Raw genomic sequence first — 24,383 nt, 5'->3', positions numbered from 1 at the left:
CATAAAAAGAAAAAAACCCAAACAAACAAACAAACAAACAAACAAACAAAAGGTAATGTGGACAGATTTAAAAGTGAAGGAGTTACGTGATGCCACCTTAAAAGACAGTTTTTTGCATCATTTGCTCATTTCCTCTATTTGAAAAACTGCCACATTTCTTTCCAAATTATTTGTTAGGGAAGATCTTCTTAATCACAGTTCTGCCCTCTACATTGATTTCTGAGACCTTGTTTCTCTATGATATACAAGTGAAAAACAAATGTCTCAGCCCTAATAAATTATGCAATAACTGAAGGAAAACAGATTGTGAAAAGTTGAACATAATAACTATCTTTAGTAAAGAATCTCAAAATGATTTGGTCAAGGAATTGGAGAAAAGATGTCCATAAACTCTGGAATTTTCAAGTTACAGCTTAAAAAGTCTTTTTTTCCCCCTAAATTCTTACATGTAAGCAAAATAGGGTTATAAAATTCTAGCAGGTGTCACCTCCTCCCAATCAGTTATTGTGACCACAGAAAGAAAATGTATAAAGTGAGATAATTACATTTTTCAGTAACAGTTTGGTTCAAAGTCTCCTAGAGTTTTAGAACATTTCTTATTGTGTTTTACAGTAAAAAAAATTACATTAAACCAAAGATTTCCTGGAGGCAGAAAGAAATGGCTTTTCATTGCTCATTTAAAACAAGTAATGACTTTGGCAAACTACAAAAACAGCAGAGATGGAAACGAAGAAGTTTCAAGGAGCGCAATTTTTGCCTCACAGAGCTGCAGCTAATGTAATGCACAGAATGAAAATGGATGAAAATGTTTCTTAGCAGTACTGTAATGTAAGACAGAGCTTCAAACATTTTATTTTCTCTAAAGTGTTGCCTCTCTCCCTTCCCTCGATGTAGCAGATGCCAGAACGGCAGTCTTATTTGTTTTCCTACTACAAGCTTACTCTCTGGGATGACCATGACTTTTATTAAAAGCAGGGTAGAAACAAAAGAAAAATACATTAGACCCAGAATTTTATTCTGTCTGTACTAAAAAAGAAATCTTATGAACTTAAGAACCATCATTAAAAGAACCATATTTCCAGAAAGAGGGTTAAGAAGTGTCACATTCATTTCACCCGCTGTCATGCTGCAAGAAGATGATTTGACAAGTCACAGAAGGATTTTGCTGCTGCTCAACAACTACCTCTCACAGGAAGGTCTCCCAAGACACTTTACAGCAAGAAAGCCACTGGTATTCCAGAAAGAAAAAAAGAGAATACCATCACAAAATACTATTAAGTGTATCTTTCCACAATGCTATACTGTGCTGAAATCCTCTATGAGCTACCGAAGTTGTAGGTAAAGGACTCAAAAATATTTTCCCTCATTTAGTCACATTATTCTTGCCATAAACTCATCCAGAACTACAACCAACAATCTATTATTTTTTTCACCAGCTTTCAAAACCCGCCCTGCTACTTCGCAACAAGGAACATATGCAACACCAACACTTAACATACCTCTTTCTTTTTGTTATCATATGGAATTCTACAACTTCCAAGTAACTCCTTTAAACATTGTGACTATGATTTATATCTCAGCTGTCAGTGAAATCATCGTATTTCCCCTTCATTGCCAGCCCTGAAACCTGCTAGCATTCTCAAGCCTCTGGTTTCAGAAACTGTGGACTCAGATTTAAATCCCTGCCAACTTGTTGGCCTGAAATAATACACAACTTTTTTTATCCTTTCTAGTATAACAAATTGAGAGCTTTGACATGAAGCTTTGACCTTTTTTTTCCTGAAGTTTTGTCTGTCAACAACAGCACTATAAGAATTTTTAACTGCATAATCAGCTGATTGGATGAATACCAATACAGTTTACATTGTCTTGAAAGGACTTCCAGAAGTTTGTTACCAAAGTCTTCTAAGCAAGTAAAAAGAGGAAGGTTCATACAACTGCATTGTTAACGATTTGGGACACAAACGTCTTGTTATTTTTGTCATTCATTGCTTACTGCAACTATTTAATAATCTTCTTAATCCTCAGACAAATAATTCTCTGGAGTGAAGTATCAGATATTGTTCTATTTTCAGGAAGCTAATCTGATTGCTATACTTTGTGTGAGTTTGAGCACCTTCTTGTTCTTCTGGACTCTGACACAGGTGTCCTGAAGAGCCTCACACATTATAAAAGCAAAAGAAATCAAAGATGAAATAAAATAATCCATTAACATGAGTGTTCTACGAGAACCTTAAAATTCAGAAATCTACGACATCCAAAATACTATCAGATTGTAATACACAACCAAGATCCTTCCTATGTAAAGCTTAATATAAAATGAAATCACTTTTATTACTAGAATATTTTTCAGCTGTATGCAATGTCCATGCCATTTTATTCTGGGCAAACAAATACACAGCCGGAAGCTAGATGTGCCAACCAGCAATACTTTGTGTCACCAGCACCATAAAAAGACTTTATAACACATTAAAAGACTTGTAACCGAACTCCCATCTCCTGCAAAGATGTTAATGGCAGCCACTTCCAACACCAAGTATCATGGCTAGCACAGCCATTCTTACACAGTTCTTCATAAAGAAGGTTTTAAATATTCAGCAAAAGGTTTTAACAGCACTGTTCCATTGCCAGTTAGCGACAGCGATACCATTTAAATCTTTGATGATGACAACACTGAAAATAAATAAATTACAGTCCAACTTAGTATCGCAATATTGCTATCCCTTCATTATGCCACAGTGGATTTCACATCTGACTGGCACACATTTGGAATAACATTTTAGTCCTGCACTGCAAAAAATTAATAAAATTGAGGGGAAAAAAAATACATAAAAGGGCACCAGAGTGAAAAATGCAAAGAAAAACTTCAATAGGTGGAGCAACTAAATAAATCAAGACTCTTTAGCCCAGAAAAAAAAATTATATAAAGCAAATGCAAGGAACACCTTTCAACTAATCTGTGCAAAAGAGTGTTCTTCTAACACAAGAACCAGGGGATAACAGGTGAACAAGTAAGTGGCTGCCAGGTAAAACAAGGCAACAAAAAGGACTTCTTCACAGAACTCATAGCTGAACTGCCCTAGGATGTTACAGTGGAGAAACGCTTCCAAAAGTCAAACTGGCCTTTCATAATTAACAGAGGGGAAAAAAAACCCTTAAGGCTTAAACACAAAGACATCTTAGTTTCAGATCACTTAAAGATGGAAACAGATGCCAGGAAAGGAGGCTTTTTTTATTCTTCCTGTTGGAGGCAACGTAATGAGCAAAATGGACTTTTTGGCCTGACCCTGGCAACCATTCTTAAATTCACAAGGACTGGCAGCTTTTGAAGACTAGGAGAAATAGATGCATCTACCCCAAGCTGTGCAGTCAGCCTTCATCATAGATAGGTTCAAGCCCCAGTCCCTGTGGGACTTAAACCCCCTGTGAAGGATGACAGCCTTACACTGGAATCTGTCATTCCCTGTTTGCCACTCCTTTTTGAGGATTCACAAGCAGACACGAACTATTGCAGTGCTGCACAGAGCACACAGAGTTCTGCTCCAGCACTTTGCTGGAAAGAGAAGAATCTTCACCAGCTGTTACAGAAGAAAAGCAGGGTATGACCAGTCTGTTACTGCTGAAGCAAAAAGGCCAAGCTGTGTGAGGGATGGGGAGAGACCAGAGATGGAGGGAACAGGCAGGTGGACACAACAGACAAGGTGACACAAACCTGAACCAAGCTGAGTAGGATAGTGAAAAACTTATGAATTCTTCCACAGCATACTACTTCTAAATCTACAAAATACAAAAAGATAAGACTCACAGCTAAAAGCACTCAATGCCTTCGCACAGCACCACCGCTCTCAGAGCTGATTCCAGATCAGGCCAGCCACTCGCTGAAGATCAACCAAGCATGAGGCACAAGGTACATGCTATTTAAGATGATGAACAAATAAAGCTGAAAAATGTCAGCCTGAAACAATGCTTGGAAAACTCATCACTGCAACTACTACAACTGGGAAGAACAAAGAGAAATTAAAGGAGAGTTGGGTTCAACAAATGAAGTACATCCAATAAGCTATATAATGCTCTTGAGGGCTCTTCAAAAGAAAGAAAAACATAAAATTACACGGACTCAAACTACTTATGTCTGCTCTAGCTTTCTCCACTGTGTGGTAGTAACGTGCCATGACTAAACAGAGTACTATTTCACATAAATATTAGTCTTGAACTCTAGGACGTACACTGAAAATGTTTTTTGCAACAAACTGCTATCGACGTATCTAAAAAAAAAAAAAATTATTTAGTGACCATTCTCTGAAAACTACAAAGTATGTTTCAGTCAATTCAAGCTATTTCCTGAAGCAGTTTATTTCCAACTATCACTTTCTTCCCACCTTATATAGCAAAAATGTATGTATTTGTAAGCAAGTGAATATTGCAATGAATGTAAGTATTATTTCAGGAAATAGCTTGAATCAACTTTTCCTACGATATGTACATGGAAGATATTCATTCTGCTTCTAATTTACTAAAGGAAAAAGAATGGTAGAGTTTAAAAAGTTGCTCTCTTGCCTTTTCCTGTACCATTTACAGGAGTCAGCTAAAATCAATAAACAACTGCCTACCCTAAAAACACCAACAATAGGAAGAAAATCTAAACAAAAGTTTTGACAGCAAGCTGAATTCCTGTCCTTTTAGTCCATGTTACACTACAGTAATACAAGGAATTAAGCAATTAAATTAGTTTATATATTTTAAATAAGCAGCCATCTACACTTTATTTAAGGACTGTAGTTTAGAGTAAACAGTTGACAGACAATGTCAAACACTTGTCACCATGGACTAGGTAATGAAATATATAAAGCACCCAGGATTTTCTATCATAAGAGATGCTTCACAAAACAAAACCCATGCAGACCGTTCTGCTGCTGCAGAATTTCACAGTCATTCTTCCTCTCCTATCCTACACTAAAAAGGGCAGTAAAGGATGGGGATATCTTCACATACATGGATGTTAACACATCAAAGCACAAAAAGGCTCTGCTTTTTTTTAGTGAAAGCAAAATAATAATGCTGGTAAGAAAGGAAAAAAAGAGATAAGAAAATAGGGGGAAAAAAAGTTATAATCACAGAAACTTAACCATCTTTGAAAATTCTGTGGAACTGCTTTCTACCAAAAAAGCAGCAGTTCTTTTTCTTCTGCAATACTGATTATCTCATAATTGAGAGAAAATATCAAACCATTTTCACCAATTTTAGCAAAGGTATTAGGGCAGTCATGACACTAATACACATAATATCAATTATCTGCTATATATTTGTAAGGTACCTGTTTCTTAAACCAAAATAAAGCCCACAAACAAGTTTCTTTTATTATAGTAAATATTTTGTACAGTGAAGGTTGAAGTCCGCCTCAATATCTTGTTGTATTTTAGTTTTCATTTTATAAAGCTGTCAGCTGCCATTCTGAAAAGGGGTTGGTTTGTTTGTTTGTTTAAAGACACTTCCTGTCTGCCTGCACTTATTTCCAGAACATGAATGTTTGGGATCTGAAAAGATCCCTGAACATCGTATACAAGCTGAAGTACTCAGGGATATTTTATTAGTTATTCCAAAGGGTCAAATGACATTAAAAGGAATCCCAGGAGAGGCAGAAATGAATCACGGATATTTTACTTTCCCAAGGCTGCACCAGTTAACACTGTGAGCCTCGATACTGCTGATTTCCAGTCACATGCCATATTGCATTCTTCACTGTCTTGAACACTGGTGTTCTGCGAGGTCAGTGTCTAGGGGGGAACAGGTGAGTGAACTCCTATTCAGAAGCAAGGGACAGATGAGTCTATACAGACATCTCTAGAAATGAAAGTAGTTGTGTACATATTAAGAGATGTACTGCAGTCAAGAGGATAGATAACATATCCTTCCAAAGGATTGCTTCATGCATAATCTCCTAAAACAGGAAGAATTAAGTACAACAATGGCACTACCCCATGTCTAAATGGCATGCCAGATGTGAAAATCAACTGTAAAACAGTAACAATAGTCTTTATAAACCCAGTTGCAAAACAGGGAAAGAGGCCAGTTACTACTTACTCTCCTTAAAGACAAACAAACCAGCCCCTTTGAAAGGACCTTTTTTTACGCCAATGCTGTAATCCAGTAATAATATTATAAATTTGTATTTACTATTATTTTTAAATATTTAGAAGAAACAATATTTTCTCATAAATTATATTTCTGAACTCGATTCTGCAACATCATATTGCCCAATTTACAAGTGGTAAAGAGTATAAATAATCGATTTTTATTTTAACTATGGAGTATAGGATTTGATCTTGTATTTAAAATCCATAGTCTACAATCACTTAACAAAAAAAGAAAAAATTCATGTATCACGATAATGGAAATGAGAGCATAGTTAAAACTGGATGTTCACCTGAAGGCAGAAGAGCTGCTGGCATATTAGAAGGTAAGTTAAAATCAGAAAGAACCTGACAAATTGAAGATATTATCTGAAATAATTAGAATGCTGTTAGTAGGACAAGTACAAGCTTTTAAACTCTGTGCAGATGATTGCTTTTGCCCATTGCAAAGAGGAACAATCAGCCAGCAGTGTGCATAGAAGGATCACAAACAAAAGGTGATTAAAAGACAAAGAGCATCATACTAAAATTTATTAACAGTTGATCCTGTAGCAGAGCAGCGGAGCACAGTAGACTGACCTCCTGAGGTCTCTTCCAGCCCTATTTCTTAACATTCTTCAATGCATATATGTTGCTGATTTTTCTCATATTTTCCTCTTGTCTGTGCATATTAAACATAAATTACTATACACCTTTCCTCCCCCAAAATCTACCGGTTAGTCTGTTTATATTTAGATTTCTGAATTTTGAGCACAATCCCACATTGGTATGCAAAGACAAATAATTTAGAATCCACGTACTAGTATTACAATATGTATTTCAACTTAATTTGGCCCTTAAAGATTGACAACTAGCAAATTTTATTTAAGGGTTTTTCCTAATAGAGTCAATGCAACCAATACAAAAGTTGATGGCAATATCACCCATGGACCAGCAAAGGCTGGGAAACTACACAATTAACTTGTCCTGTCAGTCTATGTTTAAATCTCTTTTAATTTTCCATGAATGCAATCAAATCATGGGAGCAATGTATTATTTGTGAGCCATGAGCAGGAGACCACTGCTCTAATTCCTAGTTTAAAAATAGGGTAAACTAACAGTAGTATCTTTGATCACACCTGATAACAGGCATGAGTAAAAAACTCATCAAGTATTCATAATGACTTTAAATGCCATTAAATAATTTTTCACCACTGAACAGACCGGACATGTTTTATGGATAGTCTAAGGTTTCGTGGGAGTAGGGGGTGAAGGAGTCGCTATAATTCACACTAGCCAAGCTCTTTACTCAGTCAACAGAAATAGACATATAAGCTCTTCCAGAAGAGAAGTCAGAAAAGCTAAATTCATCCAAATTAAGCGCCTGCTCCAAGTCAGCTTTTGGAAAAAATACTTTATCTTCGTGGGTTATAGTACATAAGCTAACTAAATTACATACTGAACTTGCATAAAGCAAGTATCCACATGTATACGTTTCTACAAACACCTTTTTATTTTTTTTTTGTGTTACATATATTCAAATAAAACTCTGATTACTGTAGTCCGCAGAAACTGCTAATGCAAATAAAAATATATACCAAATGCAATGCACAACATACCCACTCAGTGGCCATCACACATCTCAGTTCAGTGTCGCTGTTAACAAGTAGTAAACTGCCTGATACCTCTGTGTAATGTATATACATGATACTCTATGCAAATACCTAAGGTTTACAGCTTTTGTATCACAGAAGATATAATTTAGGATTGTTTTGGTGTTAAGTAGTCTTTTAAAATATAGACTATATTTTTAAAAATTAGGAAGCCAGTACACAATCGGTAGTAGAGGACAAAGGAGAATGAATACAAATACAGATAGGTGCTGGGCATCTTCTATAGTCTAACTAAGAGTCCAACAAATCACAGAGACAGCATCCTCTAAAAGAAAGCTCCAGGATTCATGGAGCTGCAGTCAGCTATTCAGGTCTCTCATACTATCTGACAAACCACAGAGATGAGACAGATCTACAACAAATCAACAAGAGGAAACTAAGAAACAGACAAAAACACATCCAGAAACAGCCTCTCAGAAAAACCTACTTTGGCTGTCTGGTTGAATAGCCGTCCAAGGTCAGATGTACGGACAGCTCAACTATCACAGCCTCCTTTCCTAAATATATGCTTTTTTTTTGTGCTATCAATTTTGGTGTCAATTAGCACATGTGCTCTGGGCAAAATACCTTTCTCTGTTGGCACATTCACAAGCACAGATCTTCTGTTAACCAGGAATTCAGATGAGAATGTAGCATTCTGTTTCCAAGGGGAAAGAGCATGAGGAAACAAAATACGAGTTAGTCCTCTCCTTTTTTCTTCTCTGTGGCTGTTTTCTTTGAACTTAAAGAGCCTTAGCACCTTTGGGAGTATGACTGCTCAATCAAGCTTACTTGCAAATGTGTGACAAAGTAAGAAGTTACTTGGGTATAAATGCATGCACATATAAATACATTTAAAAAATCTCCCCGCAGCAATATTTGCAATATGAAAGATGACTGAAAATCAGGTAATTTCATATACTTTAAACTTCCAAAGCCAAATATGTATGATCTATTCCTGGGCCTCCAAAAAGACTTGCAAACATGCCATTGTGGCTAAGGTAATTTAGGACTGCAGAGAACCTAAATCTACTGAAAATGCTACTTTAGAGTTTGCCATGAACACAAAAGGCTTTCTGTTAAAGCCTTTAAAACAATCATAGCGGTAGAAAACACTGACTAACATTCTCCACATTTCACATTTTGTACACTTGATACAAACAGGTATACAGTATGAACTAAAGATCACAGAAGATTGAACAAGATAGTAACATAGACTGGCATTACAACAAGAAAAAAAAAAAAGATCTTGATGTATATGCTGTATGTGACAGAAAGACACAGACATAAGCACGTTTAGTTTTAAAAGCAAAGTTCTGATGAAAATTAAACCCTTGAAGATCTATCTGCTAAATTTGGCTGCTCTCTTCTCACAGACTTTGAAACTTAGGAGTTGACAATGTTCAGCAAGTGTATGACTTTCCAAAATGAAAGCTTGACTTTATACCCAGAATAAAAAAGAGAGATACAAATTCGTTTAAGTTATCAGCCAAGAAATTTATTGGCACTGAGATCAGCATTGGTATATGAAAACAAACATCCCGGACTTTGCTTCCACACACATGTTGATAAAAACATTCCTGCTCACAGAATGCCAAAGCCACCTTTCTCCACATATTTCTCTGTGTTGTCTTCCTAAATAACTGCAGTCTCTCCTAAGTGTCTCTCTTCTCATTTTATTACTGCAACCTGTCTCCTAATAAAGACATATCTGTCCTCCTGGATCTCTCTCTGTCTAGGGTTATAGCTTTGAGAAACCAAGAGGTTCTGTAAGCATTTACTGGACACCCCTGGAAGCAAGCAGCTCTGAGGAAACATACCCATACACCACAAGTCATTTGCTGCCTTAAAGATTCTCAAATGCCTACCACCTCAAAGTCTCCTTAAGAGAGGCATGGAGGAACCTCACACAAAAATAAAGCAAGCTCACTGCCAACTGTCAGAACAGCTAAGAAAAGTTCACAAGATGCTTAAATCCACTTTGAACTGCAAGATGTAAATTCATTTTACAGAGTATTATAGGAAATGTTGTAGGAAATTGCATAATAGGAATCTATAGCTAGTTGCACCAAGGAAAACACTAGGGAAAAACAAAACACTGACCACAAAACCCACTGCATTCAAATAAGTAGCACATAAATTAGTTCACAAATCAGAAAGCTGAGAGCCTAACTCCCATGAACGCACAACATATCATCACTACCACCTCCTGAAAAATCAGAATCTCATAAATACAGAGAGTAAGAAATAGAAAGGGAAAAAGTATAAACACAGGTATGTAGGTCCTAGCCCTCAAATTTGGTTCAAAGGCAAGCAATCTTTAATCCTTTCAGCCTAAACACAGTTTATATATTAGTGAAAGGCCAAGGAAACTACTATGTATGAAGATTGCATTAGTTTTTTCCAGTAATAGCAATCCTACCACCTCTCATCATCCTAGGTGACACTTCAAACTCATATATCATCTTGTACCAAACAAGAAAAAGACAAATTGATGAAGGCACACAAAATTAATAAAAATAGACAAAAAAAATATAGAGCTACCAGAAAAAGAGACAGAACAGAGACTGCAAGTAAGAACGGAAAGGGAAAAAAGGCAGCAACTGCTCGTCTCAGAGTTATGAAAATAGACAACCAATGGAAGCACAGACTGAAACCAAAATAAAATACATATCTCTGCTCCTGATTTTCATGTACAAACACGTGGTTCTATAAGAATTTAATCTGAACTGGAACTTTATTCAAATGTCAATTTTTTTGTTTGCGACTCAAAAGCCCACACAGTAATCGGCAGACACAACATTTAAAGTATTAGATTTTCCATAAAGGTGCATTTTACGGATCAACTAACAATGTCATGTTTTGCATGAATGATGAAATCTACACCTGCATGGAACAGACCTGTTTCCTGAGCTTACTCCGTATCTTCTTTAAGAGCAGTTTTACATTCCTGATATAAATTATTAAAACATTTTTCAAAAATATATGACATTTTACTTTTTCTTCTCTGTTTACAGACTGTAAGAGCAGGAAAGAAGCATCTTAAGGTTTACTACCTCTGCCAGATGTTCCAAAAGGTTTCATAAAGAAAACCAGACATCAGCACAATCGGATTCAAACCACCTGTGAACTGCTGAACTAAGCAGGTAGAATAATATTCAGAATATACGAAGACAAGTGATTCTTCCCAGAAGTATTAACAGTCTCATCTGAAATAAATATGGACTGCATAACTTGAAATGTAATGTTGTCACATTTTTCCACTCGTGATAATTATTCAAATGATAACACAAAGTTTTAGTAATCGGTTCTTGGTTGCTAAACAGATTACTGTTCACATCTGCAAAACTGTATTCATTGGTAATAACAGCAAAAAGTTGAACAATTTTTTATTCCAAAGCGCTACCGTTTCTGTAGAAACTAAGAACCTTGATTCAGGTATCCATGAAATGCAATTCAAAACCTATTTCCTTATCTCGTGCTTCTTGATTTTAGTATACCATGAATCCCTAGGCTCTGCGACCTTGCCTGGTCCCCAGAGAGGCAGAAGGTTGCTGTATAATTAAATCACACACTACAAAGTAGTACAGTGGCATGATATACACTGCAAACAACACTACTGTCTTTCTTGGGCTACCACAGAGGAAACAAAACAGTGTTAATAAGTATCAGACCTGTAAAAAAAAATCACTGGCAAATCCAGTAAATATTAAGTCATTCCAAAACCAAGCTCGGCTGCCCCTTGTCCATTGTTGTAATTTCTTTAACACAAACACATACACACCACACGTACACGCCCAGCATCACTGCTCAAACAGGAAGGGTGGGTGCAGGCTGTCAACTGTGTTCCACTGCTCACTGCCCTTGCCTCCCCTTCGTTTTTACAGCAAGGTTCAGGAGACGGTAACACAACTTTCCATACACTACTAGTCTTGAAATCCCACACGCTTTTCTATCATCCAATCATCAGAACAACAGAGGTAACAGGTAAAACACAGACTGTGTGAAATTTCTGTTCTAACTGTGGTGAAGAGATAAGGGGTGGATTGTGTGTGCAAACTGTCCCCTTTTGTTTGGTGTTGTGATGGTGTTGTTTTGATTTTGGTGGGGGGAATTCTTTTTTTGTTGATGTGACTGAAGTTTGTGAAGATTGTGTGATGAATATGGATTTTAATGATAATCCTTAAATATGTAATTCACAGAGGCAAGAGGTGGAATGTCTTGGGTTTCCGTGACAAGATTTTGGTAGCAGGGAGGCTATGTGGGGGGCTTCTGTGAGAAGCTGCTAGAGTCTTTCCCCGTGACCGACAAAGCCAATGCCAGTCAGCTCCAGGCTGACCAAGGCTGGCCCCATTAGTGACCGTGGTAGTGCCCTGGGATAACAGATTTAGGAAGGGGGGGAGAGGAAGCAATAGCAGTCAGAGAGAGAAGGGACAATATACAAGAGAAACAACTCTGCAGACACCAAGGTCAGTGAAGAAGGAGCAGGAGAAGGTGCTCCAGGTGCCAGAGTAGCGATTCCCCTGCAGCCCATGGTAAAGACAACAGTGAAACAGGCAGCCTGCAGCCCATGGAGATTCACAGTGGAGCAAATATCTGCCTGCAGCCCGTGGAGGACCTCATGACAGAGTAGGCAGATGCCTGAAGAAGGTTGTGACCCTGTGGGAATTCCACAGTGGAGGAGGTTCCTGGCAGGACCTGTGGACCCATGGAAAATGAGGAGCCCACACCAGATGAGGTGTGCTGGCAAGACTCGTGACCTGTGGGGGAACCACACAGGAGCAGTTCATGAAGATCTGCACTCTGTGGGAAAAACTCATGTTGGAGAAATTCGTGGAGGACTGCCTCCCATGGGAGGAACCCCACGATGCACCAGGGGAAGAGTGTGAGGAGTCCTCCCCCTGAGGAGGAAGGAGAAGCTGAAACAACTGACCGCAACCCCCATCGCCTGTCCCCCTGCACTGCTGGAGAGTGGCAGGGTGAAAGGGGGGTGTTTTTAAAATTTGGTTTTATTTCTCATCCTACTCTGATTTGATTGGTAATACATTAATTGCCCCACATCAAGGATATTGCTGAGGGATCTCTGCTAGTCCTTATCTCAACCCACAAGCCTTTCATTCTATCTTTTCTCCATCTTCTCTCCACTGTCCAGCTGAGGGGGGAGTGATAGAGCAGCTTTGGTGGGTGTCTGGCATCCAGCCAAGGTCAGCCCACCACAGCTGCTTTTGGAAGTATATAAATATCTAAGAAAACATCTAGCTTAATGTAGGTCTAGCTGATCTTGGTTAAACTCGGATCTTAAGTACTTGAAATTGTGCTTCATTTTACAGCTAGTACAGCTATTATACCAATGGAGCAATTTCTCTATGTTCTCTCAACCTTTTCACTGGAGTTGGGAAAGGCGACCCAAAACATCTTTCAGGAACCGTAGATGCAAGGAAAGAGAACAACTTCACTTGTAAAAATAACTGTATTAAAAAAACCCAATCCCATTCCTTTTTTGCCTAAGCTACATTCTACCATTGATGCTCCCCCTACTTTTCAAACTGAAACACTAGCGTTCAGAATATGGAGAGCTAAGTATACATAAAGATGTTTCTATAGGTGAAGTACAACACAGCCTACTGCTAAACGAGCTGTCACTTTTAACAAGAATGTTCCCTATTCTATCTTCTCCCACCCCCAGCCCAATGAGATCCTGAATCTCTCATCACCTGCTGTGTGCCTGTCACACACACAAGCCAACGGAGCCACAAAATTGCTCTGCACAGGTGCATCCCAAATAACAAGCATACTGTGCAATTCACATCTTTCCCTGCCAGGCTGGTGCCCATGTTGTCTTATCACAAGCCAGCTAGTTTCTCTCGCCTTTTCTAAGAGGAGTTAGAGCCTTCTGCTTTAATAAATCTCAAAGCACGATGTCCTCCACCCCAGGCATGGATGTATACAAAGCCATCCTCTCACTGTTGTCCACTTCTGACAAAGGAAAAATCAAGTCTCCTCACCACAGGGGGAGAGGAAAAGAAGAGAAAGAAAAAAGCCGCCTGTCCTTTCATCTAGAGCCAAGGCTCTGTGAGCTAAATCTATCGCCTGCATCTCCTCGCCCCTGTCACAGAGAAAGACCCAAGACCCCGATGGGGAGAAGCAAGAGCTCTTACCTTAATTATGCTGCTCCTCCGGGGGATGCCGGGTTTGCCTTCTCGTTGTTGACTGGTGGAAAATCCTTTCTCTTTGCTGCTGCTCTCCGGGCTTGCAGGAGGAGCTGATCCCGGCTCCTCGCCGGCTCCCGGCTGTGCACAGTCCCCGTTGGAGACCCGGCTGCCCGCACTGTCAAAGCGGGATCTCCCACCGCCGCCGCCGCCTCCTCCTCCTTCCCCATCTCCTGCCTTGAAGGCCACCTTCCCTTGAAGCGGCCCCGGGGAAGAGGGCAGCCCCCCGCCGCCGGTGCCGCCACCGCTGCCAAACTCCGCCATCAGCCTCCCTGGCTACGGCAGAAGCACCGCCGCTGCCCCCCTCCCCTCCTCCCGCGGCCGCTCGGCGGTGGCTCTCCTTCCGCTTTCTCTCTATTTACGATCGGGGGATTTTGAGCCAAAGTCTCTCCCCTCCGCGCATTTGGCAGCCGAGGCCGCGTAGCTCCAGGAGGGGAGGGGGGACGGACGAAATGTGTCGGCGGCGGCTCGGCGAGCACCAGTCCCGCAGCACCTGGGGAGGGAAGAGGAGACGAAACGTGACAGGCTGCCCTCGCACGAGGCGGGGGAGCGTCGCACCGCGGCGCGCTGCCCTGCGCGCACACGCGAGCGCGCGTGGGAGGAGAGGGGCTGCGCGGGGTCCCGCGGGGCACAGGCGCGACCCGCCGCGGGGGCACCGGGCGGGCAGCGAGCGCAGCCCCGCCGCGGGGAGAGGGGCCGGCCCGCCCCGGCCCCCGCGGGGCGGGGGAGGCTGGAGGGGACCGGAGGAACTACGCCGTTGGGGCTGCTCAGCCGGGGAAAGCGAGAGGCGTTGATGGCGGTATTTTCTCACCCTGACACAGCGACACCCACAATCCCTGAAGCGGGAGCGAAAAGAGAACTTGCAGAACAACACGCCCCAAACCCTCCGGCCCCGGCCCGGGGGGAAGCCCGTCCCACCCACGGCGGGGACGATCCGTCGCAGCCTCTCTTCGACCCCGGGCGACAGTAAGAAGCGGCGGAACGCGAGCAGCGCCGCCGCGGCCCCGCGGGGCAGCCCCCTGTAGCCCTCAGCAACTTTTGTCCCCTCCCTCTCGCTGCCCGCCGACATCCAGCCGCCCCACAGCGGCGACAGCCGGCCGGGGCAGAGACACCTCCGGACCCCGCACCGCTACTCGCGGTGCCCCCGCACCGCACCGCCCCCCTCCCGCACGCTGCGGCCCCGCTACCCACCTCGGCGGCGACGGGAGCCCCCGGCTGCCGCCGCTGCAGTAGCCGCTTTTCCCCCTCTCCCCTCCTCCCCGCTATGGTCGCCGCCTCTGCCCGGAGCCGGATACAGAGAGAAACTGATTCATGTGGCTGCTTCCCTCGCTCTCTGCTTCTGCTGCTGCTGCTGCTGCTGCTGCTGCCGCTGCCGCCTTCCCCGGCCCAATGCTCAGCAACAGCAGGAAAACGCCGGCAGAGCCCAGGGGAGAAGCAGCCCCGACCGCCCCCGCGAGGAAACTCTCCGGGGAAGGCAGAGCGAGCGATCCAGGCTCGCCCCCCTCCCCGGCGCCGCCAGTCACAGGGGCCGGCCCCGCGCGGATTGGGCGGCCCCGCCGCCAGCACCCCCCTGCGGCAGCTCGGGGGCGCTCCGCCGGAGGGCAGGACCCGCGCCCGCCCCTTCCCGCGCCCCGCGCTCACCGCTGGATTCCTCTGCACGCTCCCGTCCCGCGCCTGTTGCCCGGGCTCCGGGCTGACGGCTCCCCGCGCCCGGCGCATCCTCCACTCCGCGCTCCTCTCCGGCCCGGGCGAAAACTCCTTCCACCCCTCTCGTCGCGGCCTCGCGTCCTTCACCCGCCCTCCCCACCCGAGGGGCCGCGGCCGCCGGGGCGCGCAGGAAGGGCGGGGGGCGGAGGCCCAACGAGCTTTCCCCCACCCCACCGGCAGCTCACAGCCCGATGAGAGCCCAATTAGTGCCATTAATTAATAAAGGAACGAAGGCGATGGAATGCTGGAATATTAAAAGCTTAACGGAAACTGTAACTTGAGTTACCCTGTGTCCACAACACAGCAAGCACTGCTGGAGAGCCCTCATATACCCCATTACACTCGTTTAGGTTTGCTGTGAGACAAACAGGAGGGACTTGGTGTACGAGGAATAATTCAAAGCGCTACATGTTTATTTTTACCTCTTGACATGGCTGCATATTGCAAGAACTTAATATTTCATGATTAAGTCGAATAAAGGGAAATGAAATGCCTCCGTTGAGGCACTTGGCCCTCTGCTTGAAATTCAGAAGTTGAGTCAGTCAGGGAGACATTGAGAGCACAGGCAAAATTGAGAATCACATAAATAGGAGTGCAAAGAGTCACACTGAGCAAAGAGACACCTAAGACAGCCCACATAAATAGGAATGCAAAGAGTCACACTGAGCAAAGAGACACCTAAGATAGCCCACACCATCTGACCTTCAGCATTTGACTGAAGTGCTTAATCCAAGAGCTCGACTTGAATTATAGTTGAACGAAAGCACTACACTTTTCTTTTAGGTTCCCCCATTTGTCCTCTGAAGATCACTGTGTCTGGAGCCTTGGTGCCAGAGGTCAGACACCTAGATACCCAAAATAAGGCAGTGTGCTGGTGCAGAGTATCATGGTGGAAACACTGGAGTAAAGGGTACATTTTCAGTCCTGTTCCCTGGGTCCAGGGCTTTACCATGGACTGCAGAGCAGTGTCACCATACCTTGGTGGCCCACTGCCTTGAGCTGTCTCCAAAGGGGAGGCACCTCCATCTTCTCCTTCGGAACACAAAGAGACAGCTCACTCCTCCAAAACACTGAGAGCCACAAGGATGATGTCTTTTGTCTGTGTTTACTGATTAGATCACTTGGAGCATGAGAGCCCTTATTTCGATGTCCTCTTCCTGAAGGGGTTCACATCTGTGTCCCCACTGCCATTTAAAAAGCTGCCAACTTATAGACTGGTTCTGGTGTGAGTGTTTTCCTCGGGAAGATGTGCCACGCTATAGAAAGGAAACCAAGAGACACTGGGCCAGAAAGAAGATGGAGCACAACTGGGAATACCACTGCAGTTTAGCAGTAATCTGCTCATGGGTGTTATTAAATAGTCATCTTGGAAGCAAGGAAAGGACCAAACAACTCACCATTGATGTGAGAGGTCTAGGAACTAATATACAGGAAGCCACTCAGGTTTGTGTCATGGAAATGCCACACCACTCCTACAAAATAAATCTGCTTCAGGTGCATAATAATCACATGTAATAAACTGTTAATCTCTGATCCTTGACTCACAGACAATATTCTGGACAATGGTGTTTGTTACTGCAGTGAAAAAGGACCATAAATTATGATCCAGGTTGGAAGAAAGTATGAAGCTATTTGGAGGATATTACTTATTCAGTATCATTTGTAGTGGGTAAACAAAGTTCAGAACCTGACACTGCTACATCACTCATATATGGTCCCAATTTTAATCAAACTATTAACAAGGCTTAAGGTTAAATGAAAACCTAGACATTTGCAGGATTTAGGCAGTAAACACTGAGGGACATTAATATTAAACTTAAGATCTGAAAGAGCCAAAGTCTGTGTTTTCCATTAGCTGGAAATACAGTGATTTTACCATTTGCCCTTATCTGAACATCTTTTGCGTGAACATCTTGCCTTTCATTTAACTAGGAATAGTCAGCCTTAAATATTGAAGGAACACTCAGTATTGTATCTGCATATGTGGACATCACAAACCATCCCTACAGGAGACACTTTGTCGTTAGGATCATCACTGTTTCTTCTGGAGCATGAGATTTATATGCAACAGGTACAAAATGTTATTAGAATCATTTGTCACAGAGTGTTGCCAGTAAACTGGTGAGGAAGATGCGTGCTTCTGTCATTTTGCTACTTAAGATGCATATACTAGAACACCAGTTTTAAGGCCTTTAGCAAAATTTTATCTGTTCTGTCTCAGAAAAAAAATATGAAAAAACCCCTCCCTTTTCAACTCTGCTTATCTGTCCAACCTGTATAAAAACAAGATAACACCACTGAAAAAGAAATCATTTAACTTTAGCCTTGGCAGTTCTGTAATGAATGATATCAAGACCTGCAGACATTGCCAGACTTTTGACTGTAAAGGTGATGATTCAATACAAAGGAATGAGTAAAACTTCTGAATCTAATCTTAAGGACACATGCCTGCAAATCAATATAATAGTAAGAACACTATGCTTATTCTAAATACTGAAATTTAATTACTGATAAAAACATTGTGTCAGACATTAAACTAGAAAAGTTGCACCAGAAAGATGAAGGTAGCAAATAATTAATTCTTCAAATTTGAGATTTCTTCGGACGACCATTCACTGAGTTTTATTATTACCCCATACTGTTTTACAGAACTTCCTTACCTTAGCAGAGTGTTTGTTCAGATGCATTTTGAATGCATTAAGTTGAAAAATATTTTCATATACAAAACAGAGCATTTCTGATAAACCAAATCCCAGAAATGGCCATCGAGACTGATCTACTCTGTAGAGACCTTGTTTATCCCTGTGAGCTCAGGTTTCCAGAGCAGTTCATGTAATACCAATGTAAACCATATACTTTCTTTGCCACAACTTTTTGAAGATCATAGGGTGAGGAAACTTTTTTGTTATCATTATTCAATAGTGGCCTCAGCAGGCTCTATTTGTTTAATTGTTAAATGAAATAAGGATTATAATGGAATCAAAAGACACTTCTGTGACAATATTTAACTGTGAGAACTTGCTGTCATGCGCACATATTAGCTATTTACATAAAATATCCTATTAAATATCAGAGTTCCACAGCTCAGCTAATATTACCCACTGAACTTTTCTAACTCAAATAGTGTGACAGTAGAAACATGCTAAGAAACAGGCTATGTTAAAACCCCAAACTAGTGACTAAATGACCGGTGTTTAAATAAGCCAAATATTAGATTATTACTAATATACAGAATATTTTTTATTCCAAACATGAAAAACTTTAATTAGCAATTATCTTCTTTGAATGTTGCTTTTCTGACATCTCTGCTTGGAATATTTCTTTTCATTATTGTAAGTATCTCTACAATTCCGGTGATAATTTCAATTGCTTGACTTGATTGTTCAGGTCACAGTCTAGCACATACTTGTTTATTATACTTGTTTATAATTAAGTATACACATTTAAGCAGTCCCATTACAGTCGCAATCTGATTCATAATTAATCCAAAGCAAAGTTTAGCTATAAATAATGCATTATTTTATACAACATCTGTAAAGTGCAGGTGTGCTGTATGTACCTAAAAAGAGCAGACAGTACAAGTAAGGGAATATGTATGGATGTGCACTAAAGATATCAAAAATAGGTAGGCAAATATAGGCTAAATTGACAGATTTGTTTACCACAAGCATTTATTAACATTGTGTACTTGAAAGTAATTTTGTTTATAATTTTTGAAAGTTCATTATACTAGTGGTAAGTATCGGAGTAAGTCAGGAGTTGGACTTTGATGTTCCTTGTTGGCCCCTTCCAACTCAGGATTTTCTATGATTCTAAGTAGGATGATTTTTTTTTAAATGAAGCACATTTTAGCCTATTAAATACAACTTAAGGAATGTTTATTCTCTATCCTATCTCTAATGCCAATTAGTTTGGCTACCAGCCTATTAGATGTGATGGCTGAGAATTAACAAGAGCTTAACAGTAAATCTACTCTTCCACTGCAGACAATTGAATCCGGAAGGAGTGTTTTTCTAAATCAAAAGTTCTCCTCTAAACTGTCTGTTATTAGGACTATGGTGCTGTGGTAGTTAATTGGTTGCAACGTAGCTTTGAGCTATGAAAATGCGAGTCTTTCTTTATATGTTTAAAAAAGGTCAAGATTTTTAAAAACTGAAGGACAGAATTCCCTCCCTGCCCTTTTTAAGAGAGGACACTTTAAGGGAAAGTTAAAGGGTGGACAGGAAGGACTTTCGGGAAATCAGACATCTCCCTTATGGCCTCAGTTTGCAAACTAGGAATTAAGTCTTTTTCAAAAGTCTTGACCTAGGCACTAATTTTGAGTAACTCTTTTGGGGATCCTGGGGTTACCTTAACTGGAAATTAGAGCTAATTAGAAACTAATAGCATGCTGTTAGGTTGCCACTCTTAAAAAGGCTGATATTTTGTAGCAATACTAATTGAGGTTATATTGTATAAGGTTTCTATGGAGCAAAATTTGCATTTTCTTCTACTAGGCAAGGCAGACATAGTGGAAAAGCTTTGCATTATGTACATTTCAGCTGAGGCACATGTTTTACCAGAGAGATTGCAACAACAAACCTGTTCTTGAAGTGTTTCTGATGCATCATTAAAAAGAGCATACAGTGTTTACCATCTCCTAGGGTTGTACTCTGCCCTCTAAGGAGAAGTTACGAAGTTACAAAAACAGGCTGAGAGCCAGAATTCTGCAAAGGATTGGATTTCATTTTGTCCCTTCGTACTATTTGTTAGTAAGCACTGGGTATATACAGAGCCATTTGACTTGTAGGACATAAGGCATTTAATAAGTCATCTATTTTTGTAATTTGAAGTATCTGACTATTATTACAGGAGCATGCAAATAAAATAATCCACAATGAGTTTTTATCACTTCTTCAAACCTAAACTTTTGCAAACTAACCAAAGTGTTAATAGTGATCAAAAGCCTTCATTAAATTTGCACATAGAAAAACCACAAAGCTTTTAGTTTGTAATTTCAGCATTATATGCTTTGCGAATTCTCATCATAGCAGAGTATTAAACACTTTCAGTCCTTTGAGAAAAACTACATCTTCTACATTATAGATGGGTAAATAAATAAAATAGGTTGATTTTTTTTTGACAGACTGAGTTCCTACTAAAATTGTCTTCATTTTATCATGTCCATGAAGGTAAACACTGGGTCTACATGTGCGTAGTAGGAGTTGCAGTGTGTTATGTCTTCACCTTTGAGGACTTAATAGGACAGTTAATACATACTCACTTCTGCTGATAAATGGTTAACTGTAGGCTGGTGTCAGTTTGTCTTGTTAGAAAGCTTACAACAGAATACCGCAGAAAGAGGAATATATACATATAAAAGATGAATTAAGTTCTTTTATTGAATGGCAGTTAAAATTCACATTATTCATTTTAGCCTGGCAACTTTTCTAAATTACAAGAAATCATATGTTATTCTTAGTATATGCCCACAATAGAGGTAGAGAGAGGAGTTGATTAAGCTCACATACTCCAAGACATAAATGCATTTCTTTCAGTCATGTGAGAAAAATCACAGAGAAAAATACTCATTTGCATTGGTAAATGGGAAAAAAAAATCACAAAATTATTTGAAACAGATTTTAAAAAGTTTTGGTAACAAATGGGGAACATAGTTTTTCATGCTGTTTGACATGAAGACAGGTAGACTGCAAGGAAACACAGTGACATTGTATCCTGTACTAAAGCTTGTAATGCAGTTCCTTAATCCCATTAATTTTCGTATTGCTCACATTAGCAATAAATATCAGTTCCTGTCCCATAGGGATGGTAGGTTTGGTATGTTGCACTAAACAGCATGGGTCTTAACAGAAGTCAATTCCACCGTTTAATTTTTTATCCACTCTTCCAACTTTTGAAGCATAAGTCAACAGTCATATTTATGTTCTTTATTTTTAGCTCTAAGAATGCTAATAACCTGCAGTCTTTGTAGATGCTTTCACATGCATATTCAAAACTTTTTTACCAGAAATAGCTTTATGGTTAAAACATCTGGCCAGACGATCTTAACTAAACATCCACTGTACCATTACCACAAACTGACAGGAGTGCAGTATGCAGATAACAATCTTCTTAATTTCTCTGAAACATTTATATTTTGTATAAACTCTATATGAAAATCAGGATCCTGACCACTAATGTAACTTATCCTATATTTCAGATAACTGAAAAAAATCTAAAATATATAAAAATCTCTGTGTTAATATCCAGCAACTTCATTTTCTGAGTAAACAGCAGCTGAAGTAAGGGGAAAGCACCATTTTTTCTACTGCCAAAAACCAGAAGGAAATTCCCCACTTCTGTTCTTTGCTATGGCAACATACTCCTGGAGGAAGAGTCACCAGGAGGGAGAATCTCTAGTGGGACAGTGCTTGAAGACTTTCTAATTCTCTCACCTATTTGCCTGCATGTATCAGGAGGCTGTGAAAACAAAGTTGTTCCAGCTAGCACTCCTCTTACTCCTCTTAGTCCAGAAAAAATTCTTCCATCCTTCCTTCTCCCATCCAGCTTCTTCTCTCTGTAGGGATCTATATTCTTGCAATCACTGTACAAATTGCTTCTTCCTCCTCCATCTAAGATAAGAATCTACAACGAAGTTCAATCCTCTGAGCATTTCTAAGTCACTGACAAAGGACAGAAGAAACTCCAGAAAAGTTAGGAAAATAGTAAATAAGGAAAGAGCATGAATGAAGAAAATTAATGAAAAGGGACAGCAGAGAAGGACAAAAGAATGTAATGGTAAAACCTCTTAACATTTACTTATAACAAGTTTCAGGATTACTGTCATCATATTCCATAGCACTAATATAGTGACAGGGAAAAATAAAAGAGTGAACAGTGAGGGAAAGGGCAAGTGAAAATTAGAGAGGGACATAAAGCCAAGGCATTGGTAAATGGAAAGCAATGGTAGGAGAAAGAGAATAAGAACTGTTAGTCACTGGAATTGGAAAACAGATTTGAAGACAGAAGAGGACAGAAGAAAATTAAACAAGATTGATCAGATGGAAGAAAAAATATATTATTGCAAAGAATGTTTTGAAATATAATATTACAATAACATTCAAAGAACTTGACTTAGTTGTCAAGGGGTATGGCTGTACAGGGGAAGAAGAAAACAAGACCAATCACATGGAATGATTATGAATGCAAGAGCTCCTCATATTCACATACAATGAGGAAGTAACAGACACAGGCTACAGAAGAGATTTTCTCTTTCAGACTGCATTACCAACGTTGATATGTTCCATATGTATTTTGTCCAGCAGAAGCAGCTGAGACCTAAATGCATTCTTGGCTATTTGACATTAGTCATTTCAATACTTAAAGTCACTTTCTGGGGAAAAGGGTTACTTTGGGGGAAAGGGTTGCTGCGTTTAAAATTCTCTCTTTTTTCCCCTTAAGTTCCTAAGTTCTTCCTAAGCAAGAAACAGAACATTTATTTCCATATCTATGAAAAATAAGATCAGATTATTGATTTTAGTATTGTTTAAACTAATTATATTTGTATCTGCATTACAGAGAAGACTAAAGGCCCCAGTCAAGATCAAGGCTCATTGCTGTTGACAATGTATAAATATATGGCATTGTCCAGTTCTGAACTGGCACTTAGCCATCCTGCTTGGAATACAAACAGTGTGATCTTGTATCTACTTGCAGAAGACCGCATAGACGTTCTCTGGGTAATTTAGGAACCGGGATCTCCAAAATTTCTGACCCTCTTCCTGAGCACTGGATCATCTTTCTTCAGAATGTCCTTCCCTAGAAAAATGTCTTCTGGTGCATATATGTGTAGCTAGAAGGAATTTAGGAAAAAGATCAGTGAAGAACTGAAGCACTATGTGTGCCAAAAATATTCACCAGCATACATCCACTGGCTACCCTGATTTCTACCACTCTGCATCTCTTTTTTTTTCATTTGTTTTAATTATTTTAAGGCACCTTATAAACTTTAATCTGATTTGAAGTCTCAAGTAAGAGGTACTATAATAAAAACAGCCATTTTTCATAAATGATTGTGTACAGGTGCAAAGGGTGATGATGTCAATGAAAGGAAAATCATCTCAATCTTCATTAAGTACAGCATTTTAACATAAAATTAGCAAAAAATTCAGGGACTGGTTTACTTAACTTCATATCTTTTAAAACCTTACAAAACTTCCCTGGGTATTTAGAGATGCAGATGTGTTTAACCCAACTCCTCAGAACTAAGTTCAGGGGTTTTTTTGACCAATTATCTTAGAACTTTCAATTCTGCTGATTTCAGCAATTCCTTCTGACTGAAGAGGCAGTTAAAATGCTTAAATATTGTTCATCTGGAAGAAAAAACCAGTTTCTTTGGCTTTTTCTTTTTTTATCTATCTTCTTGAATTATTAATAATGCTTTGTTTCACATTGCTTATCAGCATGATTCCTGGATTATGAGTATGGACACACATACACACACATTTCCAACTATTTTCTTTGTTTCTCCATTCTGTGGTGAGTATCCTTTGGTTTTCCCAATAAAATACAAAGCTGTGCTCTGGAAAAAAAATAGATGAAGTTACATGAAGCAGATGAAGTAGATGTTTCCAGCAAGACAAACTACGTGAAAGGAGCGGATAAAGCTAAAGAACAGTGTACTGCACTGCTCCCCAGTATCAAGCATGGAAGATAGCTCACAAATA

The 24,383-nt window shown here is 40.3% G+C and overlaps 1 protein-coding gene across 3 annotated transcripts in view; it reads right to left on the bottom strand.

Moving 5' to 3' along the window:
* PLCL2 (phospholipase C like 2) overlaps positions 1 to 24,161 on the bottom strand; it is a 124,026-nt gene extending 99,865 nt beyond the window's left edge. The window contains exons 1-2 of one of the 3 annotated variants that reach the window (XM_017835474.1): positions 24,147 to 24,161; positions 13,921 to 14,364 (exon numbers count right to left, since the gene is read on the bottom strand). In XM_017835474.1, coding sequence (XP_017690963.1) covers positions 13,921 to 14,235 — 315 coding nt within the window. In that variant the 5' untranslated portion in view covers positions 14,236 to 14,364; positions 24,147 to 24,161. Of the gene's footprint in view, positions 1 to 13,920; positions 14,465 to 15,162; positions 15,254 to 24,146 lie in introns of those variants that run through there. The other 2 variants (XM_017835475.1, XR_001878157.1) reach the window with 2 other exon arrangements.
* Positions 24,162 to 24,383: the final 222 nt, after the last annotated feature.

Source organism: Lepidothrix coronata, unplaced genomic scaffold (assembly GCF_001604755.1).
Source record: "Lepidothrix coronata isolate B3197 unplaced genomic scaffold, Lepidothrix_coronata-1.0 Scaffold258, whole genome shotgun sequence".
NCBI classification, from domain to species: domain Eukaryota; kingdom Metazoa; phylum Chordata; class Aves; order Passeriformes; family Pipridae; genus Lepidothrix; species Lepidothrix coronata.
The sequence above is the reverse complement of the archived record's forward strand: the minus strand, read 5'-3'. Positions and strand labels throughout refer to the sequence as shown.